General features: G+C 54.6%; 1 protein-coding gene across 1 annotated transcript in view; it reads right to left on the reverse strand.

The window, feature by feature from the left end:
- Nucleotides 1–3,224: 3,224 nt before the first annotated feature.
- P2RX1 (purinergic receptor P2X, ligand gated ion channel, 1) overlaps nt 3,225–8,067 on the reverse strand; it is a 22,464-nt gene continuing 17,621 nt past the window's right edge. Inside the window, exons 8-12 of the mRNA XM_011980409.1 lie at nt 6,567–6,694; nt 5,540–5,630; nt 5,106–5,171; nt 4,631–4,732; nt 3,225–4,501 (exon numbers count right to left, since the gene is read on the reverse strand). Coding sequence (XP_011835799.1) covers nt 4,436–4,501; nt 4,631–4,732; nt 5,106–5,171; nt 5,540–5,630; nt 6,567–6,694 — 453 coding nt within the window. The 3' untranslated portion in view covers nt 3,225–4,435. The remainder of the gene's footprint in view (nt 4,502–4,630; nt 4,733–5,105; nt 5,172–5,539; nt 5,631–6,566; nt 6,695–8,067) is intronic.

The following is an 8,067-nucleotide window of genomic DNA, read 5'->3' on the forward strand; positions in this document are numbered from 1 at the left end:
GCCAAACCCTTTGCACCCCCATCCCAGCCTGCGGGAGCCAGAGCTCCCCTCCCTCCCGGGCGAGGCGCGGTGCGTGCGAGGGAGGGGCGAGGCCCGGGGAGGAAGGCCTTGAACGGCAGGCCCAGGAGTGTAGCTTCTGCAGGGCGGGGGCAGGGAGCCGAGAGGTGGCTTAGCATAGAGTGAAGTGCTTGCTCGGTGAGCAGGCGACAGGAATGGCCTAGCGGGGGCCGAGGGAATGGAGGGAACTCAGCAGGACATGGTGACCTTCGCCGTGGCTGTTCCTAGGGACTCTGCCCCCACCTCTTCCCCTAATGCCTCTGCGTGTGAATCTTCTGGCACTACCGCTTGCCCCATATCCTTCCCCCAAACCTGATCTCCTGTGTCTCTGTCTCGAAGTGGAGCCAGGAGCCTGGGAGTCACCTGCAGCCTCCCTGTTTCCTGCTCCAACCAGTTCATCTCCAGGCCCTGCCTTGCTGCCTCTTAACTATACCTGGAATCGGCCCTCTCCTGTCCACCCCACTTCCCCTCCCTTAGCTCAGGCTACCACCATCTTGTCCCTGATTGCTGCAGAAGCCTTCCTCCCAGGCTTCCAGCCTCATCCAGTCCCACCTCCTACTAGCCTTCCCTACCTGGCAGCCAGAGCAAGTTTTCAGGAACACGAGTCCGCCGAGAGGCATTTCCTGTGGCTCACCCTGAGAATAGGTCTAATCAAGCCCTGTAGAACCTTACTCCCAGCCACCTGCCTGTTTAATGCCTACTCATCTTTCAGGGCTCAATTCAATCTTGCTTCTGCCCGGAAACCTTCTCCATGACCTTCCCACTTCCCAGCATGGGTTAGTCGCCCCACCCAGGTACTTCCTTGGCATCTGGTACCTGCCTGTTCCTCATCGGGACTGGGAGCTCCTCGATGGCAAGCACTGTGCCTGATTCGTCCAGCACACAGCCTGTCACATGGCATAGGTGCTCAATGGATGTTTGTTGAGTGAATAATTCCAGCAACTTCTGGGTGTGGCTTTTGACCTCATGGTTCAGGATAGCAGCTAGAGCTCCAGCAATCACATACGCATTCCGGGCAGTGGAGTGGAGAAAAGGATGAAGAAGAGGGCAGGGGTCTGCACCAGCTCTCTTTTCAGGAAAGTTCCCAGAAGTTGCCACATGGCACTTTCACATACACCACTCGAGCTTACTCATGTGACCAGACCCAACTGCAAGAGGAAGCTGGGAAATGCAGCTTCCATTCTGGGCAGCCACACGCCCAACCGAGAACCACGGACTGAATTGCTACAGGGAGAACAGATATCCGGACTCCACCATTGAGAGGGTGGAAAGATTGAGGGGCAGAGCTCGACTGTATGCCAGGCGCTCTTTACAGGTCTTTCCTCAACCCTACTAAAAGCTATTATTGTCCAGGTGCAGTAGCTCATGCCTGTAATCCCAGCACTTTGGAAGGCTGAGGTGGGCGTCTCATTTGAGCCCAGGAGTTCGAGACCAGCCTGGACCACATAGTGAAACTCTGTCTCTATTTAAAAAAAAAAAATGCTGTTATTATCCTTAACTCACAAAGGAGGCTTGGAGAGTTAAGCCGCTTCCCCCAAGGGCACACAGTGAGCTGTGGCAGAGCTGCAATAGAAACTTGTCTTTTCCTTGCACACCAGACAGGCTGGAAAGTCAGGAAAGGGTGTGTTCTAGGAGCTACTGGAAGGAAATCTTTCGACAAGGAGGGCTTGGACAACAATGTCAGATTCTGTTAGGCCAAGCAGGATATGGGGCCCAAGTGTCTGCTTAGACTTGGCAACCAGGACACTGCCAGTGACCTTGGCAAGGGCACCTAGGAGAAGTGGTTGGGGTGGAGGCCAACTGCAGAGGAAAGTGTGGACTGGTCTTTCTGGAAAGGTTGCAGTGAGGGGAGAGTGGGCAGAGCTGCTGGGGAACCTGGGCCAGGAGGAGGCAGAAGAGGGGAACAGATACAGGGGTGTGAGAACGGAGGTGGCTTCTGCTGGTCAGCCTCTGGGCTGGGTGGTGAGGCTGAATACAGAGGAGGGGCTCTTTTCTGCTCACTCGGAAGGGAAGGGGGTAGGAAGTGAAAAAGCAGGTGTGTCTGGAGAAAGAAGGGGGTGTGGAAGAGGAAGCTCCAGTCTTATAAAATCTAAGTGATGGATCTTGGTTGGGGAAGAGAGCAGAAGGCCAAGGCCCTGAGGGAGATGGCAGGGGCTGGCCTGTGTTGTCCAGTCCAGTAGCCACTAGTCACATGTAACTATTTAAATTAATTAAAAGTAAATTGGGCAGTCATGGTGGCTCCCACCTCTAATCGCAGCACTTTGGGAGGCCGAGGCAGGCAGATCACCTGAGGTCAGGAGTTTGAGACCAGCCTGGCCAACCAACATGGTGAAACCCCATCTCTACTAAAAATACAAAAAAAAAAATTAGCCAGGCGTGGTGTTGGGCACCTGTAATCCCAGCTACTTGGGAGGCTGAGGGACAGAATTGCTTGAACTCAGGGGGTGGAGCCTGCAGTGAGCCGAGATCGTGCCACTGCACTCCAGCCTGGGCGACAGAGCGAGATTCCGTCTAAAAAAAAAAAAAAAAAAAAAAAAAAAAAGATTAATTAAAAGTAAATAAAATACAAATTTCATTTCCTTGGCTGCATATTCCCACCCAGGCCACCTGTGGCTTTTGGGTACCCTATTGGACAGCATAAAGAATGTTTCCATCATTCCAGAGTGTTCTACTGGACGGCACTGGTCTAGACGGAGCATGGTGACGGGGTGGGGAATGCTGCCCAGAGATCCTACCTGGCTATAAGTCCGGGCCTGAAGTCATGCCCACAGCAGGGCCCTCCACACAGTCTCGGTCAAGACCCTTCTCCCCTCTTTGGGATTCCCCCAGATCTGCCTCCTGGCACAGCCAGCCCCTTCCTCCCCACTGTTTCACAAGGCCACCCTGGGGTTCTCTACTTGTCCCACTGCCAGGCCTCTCACAGCCGTGGAGGGTTGGGAAGAGTGCCAATGTTCAGGGCTGTGCCAAGATGGCAGCCCATGGACAGAGGTGAGCTGACCTCTCCACCCAGCGCTGACCCTGCTGGGCTCAGGGCGTATGAGTCGGCTCACTGGTCCCCACCAGCCGATCAAGAGGGATCTCAGAGATTGCCCAGCTCAGTCCCACATTTCACAGACGAGCACACTGTGTTTCAGAGAGGTCTGGAAAAAAAGCATGGACAGCAGAGATTTGTCCTCATTCCCTTTATTGTACTCCACCCCTTGCTTCTCCCAGACCTTCTGTTCAGACACAGCCAGGCAGGTCTTGGGAGCTGGGGCCGAGCCACAGGCAGGGAGCCCAGGATTTGGCTGGGGCTCCCACCCCAACCCGAGGTAGCTGATTCATGGCTAGGAGGGCTGTCCTGGCCTGGCACGCTTGGAGAGAAGCCTTTCCCTATGGAGGTGACATGGCACGGACCATGTGTGTGTGCTTGGGGGTGTAGGTGTATGTAGATGGTTGTGTTTGCAGGGCCCAAGCTGTTCACATACAGTGTGGAAGGATGCTGTGTGCACGTGGGTGGTGTGTACACTGGGTTGTGTGCAGGAGACACCGTGTGGCACGTGAGCACACAACACACACGCTGAAGGTGTTTGAGACCCTGTTCAGTGTCTGCGCCCGCCAGGCAGTGCAGGCTGAGGGCTGAGTCTGACTCCTGCTCAGGAGCTTAGAGTTAGAAAGTCCAAGGACAGCACTTCTTAAACTTCAGTCCCAGAATGGCCTAGGGAGTTTGCCATCCACGCGGATCATATGGCCAGCCCTGGAGCCTTTGGTTCAGGAGGTCTGCGGTGGGCCCAGGAGCTTGCATTGTCAGTGATTCCCCAGGGAACCCCAAGGCCAGGAAGAAACAGGGCTCAAGCAGGGCTGTCTAATAGAACTTTCTTCGATGGTGAAAATGCCCTGAGCTGTCCAGTATGGCAGCCACTAGCCACGTGTGTCTACTGAGCAGTTGAAATGTGGCTAGTTCAACTGAGGAACTGAATTTTGTGTTTCATTTGATTTTATTTTAGTTTAATTTAGTCACCTATGGTTACTGACTGCCACATTGGAGAGCCCAGATCTAGAGAAATGGAGGCAGCGGGTTGGATAATGAGGGTCCAGAGAGAGAAGCACAAAGCTAGGGTACAGGTGTGTGGGAGGGCCCTGCCCAGCCCCAGTCCTTCCGCACCAGGAGGGGGGTGAGCCTGGGGTAGGGCTCCACTGGGGGGTGTGGAGTTGGAGCCAGAGCTCAGATTTGCACAGGTCTCTCCTAGTATGCACCCTGAGCTTCTGGCAAACTGCTATCTGCCTGGCTGAGAGGGTAGGAGACTTCCTGGGGAGGCCCCTCTGCCCTGGCTGGGACCCACCAGGGCCCCAGGCTGGAGCCTCACGCTGCATCCAGTCAGGAGTCCCGGGCCGACCATCAGGACGTCCTCATGTTCTCCTGCAGGCCCAGGGTGGAGCCGGTGGCTGCGAGGTCACGCTCATCCTGTGTGTGGGGGGCAAGGGTTGTGGGATACAAGTCAGCGCTGGGGAAGCAGCTGCCCACACCCCCCACCCCAACACAGACACACGCGCCAGAGGCCTTTAGAGGGCCTGGTGCAGGGGCTTCTCTTACCGCCCCTGGCCCCATGTCCTCAGCGTACTTGAACTTCTTCTGCTTGTAGTAGTGTCTCTTGGGCAGGATGTGAAGCAGCAGCAGGTCACAGAGAACTGTGGCCTGGGGTCAGGGCAGGGCATGGAGACAGCGTGGGAATCCGGGGCGGGTACAGGGCCCTCCACGTCCCACCTCAGTCCCTGGCGGTGTGGCCCCGGCTGGATCCGACCTCACTGGAGGCCAGTTTCCTGGAGGGTGGATGTGGCCCTGCAGGACCCTCAGGGGACCAAGATGGTTCCACCCCAACTCTGTCCTGCCCCAGCTCTGGGCCTTGGTTTTTTTAGATCTACTGTGGGTGGTGGGGTGGGCAGCCGCTGGCTCAAACATGAGAGACGGGTAGGGTCAAGTTTCAGGGTGAGGCACGTGCTGCTGCTACTGAGTTGTGGAAGAGGAGGGGCCGACCCCAGCATGGTGACCCTGTGACCCCAGCGCTTACCACCCCGAAGATGCCAATTCCAGAGCCGATGGTGGTCATCGTGGGGATGATGTCAAACTTCCCGGCCTGGTGGCAGGACCCAGGGAGAGAAGGGGCCCAGCTGGAAAAGGCCGGACCTGGGACAAGGGGACTTCCCATCTTCGGCTGTGAACTGTGCCCCCTCTGACTCTATATGGGCCACCAGCTGCGGGTCAGTAGACTTGGGTTTTGACCTTGGCTCTGCCTCCCTGGGCCCAGGGAGACTGTGTGGGAGGCATGGCCACAGGTTGCAAAGCCCTGCCCTGGACGTGCCCCACGCCCCATCTGTTATTATAAGTAAAACTGCTGAGTGAACCCACCCAATCTCCGGTCATCTATAACTGTAGACACCCAGAGGTACTCACAGGAGCTGAGAATGCGTCTCAGCTGCCACCACCCTCACGCTGGACACTCACCTTGCCGTCCACCAGGATGTCAAAGCGAATCCCAAACACCTTGAAGAGGTGACGGTAGTTGGTCCCGTTCTCCACAAAGTGCCTGGCAAACCTTGGGGAAGGGATCAGGCGGCGGGAGCGTGATGCAGGGGACTGTCTTGGGTCTGGGGTCCTTAGCTCATCAGGGATGCAGGAGCTTTAGTGGTCTCTGAATACAGCCCCATCCCCAAACCCGGGCAGGATCCCAGGCCTCATTCTAGGAAAGCTGTACTCAAGTCTTGCCCCAACTCCTTTTTTATTTTTATTTATTTATTTATTGTGAGACGGAGTCTCGCGCTGTCACCAGGCTGAATGGAGTGCAGTGGCAAGATCTCAGCTCACTGCAACCTCTGCCTCCCGGGTTCAAGTGATTCTCCTGCCTCAGCCTCCCAAGTATCTGGGACAATAGGCACGTGCCACCACGCCCAGCTAATTTTTGTACGTTTAGTAGAGACAGGGTTTCACCATATTGGCCAGGATGGTCTCGATCTCCTGACCTCGTGATCTGCCTGCCTTGGCCTCCCAACATGCTGGGATTACACGTGTGAGCCACCGTGCCCAGCCCCAACTCCTTTTTGTTTGTTTGTTTGTTTGTAAGAGATGGGGTCTCATTCTGTCACCCAGGCTGGAGTGCAGTAGTATTATCACAACTCACTGCAGCCTCAGATTCCTGGTCACAAAGCAATCCTCCCACCTCAGCCTCCCAAGATGCCTTGATTACAGGTGTGGGTGCTGTGCCCAAGCATTGCTCCAGCTCCCAATGTCAGCAGTTTCCCCAGCTAGTCCTGGCCAGTGGGCCTCGAGGGGTCTGAGACCCAGGGACAGGGGATTTGAGACTTCAATATCTTGCTCCCTGCTGGCTTCCTGCATGGCCACCCAGGCAGAATGGGAGCTGCCCAGGACCCTCTGCTCCCCACTGGGGACACTTTCTCAGGCCTGCAGGGTTCTGGGAGTGGAAAAGCCTGCAGGACCACAAGGAAGAATGTGCTGCTGGGGGCCTGGCAGGTACCTGAAGTTGAAGCCTGGGGAGAGATTTTTCTCCTCGTACAGCCCATGGAACTCGTAGATGGGTTTGCAGTGTCGTACGTGCCAGTCCAGGTCACAGTGCCAGTCGATGGTGATGCCAACCACTCCGCCCTGCCAAGGGCACAAGTAGTTAAGATCTGGGATTTCAGAATCAAAAACCCCCATCTCAGCACGGCACGGTGGCTCACACCCGTAATCTCAGCACTTTGGGAGGCCGAGGCAGGTGGATCACCTGAGGCCAGGAATTCAAGACCAGTCTGGTTCATATAGTGAAAACCTGTCTCTACTAAAAATACAAAAATTAGCCAGGTATGTTGGTTCACGCCTGTAATCCCAGCTACTCGGGAGGCTGAGTTAGGAGAATCACTTGAACCTGGGAGGCGGAGGTTGCCGTGAGCCAAGATGCGTCACTGCACTCTAGCCTGGGCAACAGAGCCAGACTCCGTCTCAAAGACAAAAACAAGCAAAAACCCCCATCTCAGAGCTGGTACCAGCACTCTTTCAAGAACAGAACATTTTGGAGCCGGGCGCAGTGGCTCGCGCCTGTAATGCCAGCACTTTGGGAGGCTGAGGTGGGCAGATCACTTGAGATCAGGAGTTTGAGATCAGCCTGACCAACATGGTGAAACCTGTCTCTACTAAAAAATACAAAAATTAGCTGGGCATGGTGCCGGGCACCTGTAATCCCAGCTACGTGGAAGGCTGAGGCAGGAGAATTGCTTGAACCCGAGAGGCAGAGGTTATTATGAGCCAAGATCATGCCGTTGCACTCCAGCCTGGGCAACAAAGCAAAACTCTGTCTCAAAAAAATCAACAACAACAACAACAACAATAAAAAAAAAAAACTGAACATTTTTTATTTAAGAAAAGATACTGAGAAGCTGTTTTGGGGTAGAGGTCCTGCCACCCTCACTGGCCTTCCCTCCCATTACCCTCCACACTCCAGCTCTCTGATCATTTCATTTGTATTTATTTGTTAATTATTTATTTATTTTCGCCCTGCTCTTGTAGCCCAGCTATGTCCTTGTTATTCCCTTCTGTTTCACTCTATGTGTTTCCTTTGGGAACATTTCTCGCTTTATAATCATAAGTTTGTTTAGTGTGATTATGTATTAACCCATCTCCTCCAAGACTGAGCTCCAGGAGGACGAAGCTATCTGTCTCATTCATCACCAACTCCTGAGTTCCCGGCACAGGTCACAGTGCAGGAGGCAAGCAGTTACTGCATTAATTAAAGATGGAATCTGTAAAGATGTGGACTGAGAAGAAAACATTTGAGAAAGCGAAGCTCCTCTGGGCGAGGCAAGTAACAGGTGGAGATGGGCTGAGCAACAGAAGAGCTGGAAGGTGGTCAGAGAAGAGGGCAGGGAGCTGGGCAACTTGGCAGGAGCCTAGTACTGAGAAGTTCCCAGCTGAAGATGGCAGGGAGACCGACCTTCCTTCCTTCCTTCCTTCCTTCCTTCCTTCCTTCCTTCCTTCCTTCC

The sequence above is a fragment of the Mandrillus leucophaeus genome, unplaced genomic scaffold (assembly GCF_000951045.1).
Source record: "Mandrillus leucophaeus isolate KB7577 unplaced genomic scaffold, Mleu.le_1.0 Scaffold212, whole genome shotgun sequence".
Lineage (NCBI taxonomy): Eukaryota > Metazoa > Chordata > Mammalia > Primates > Cercopithecidae > Mandrillus > Mandrillus leucophaeus.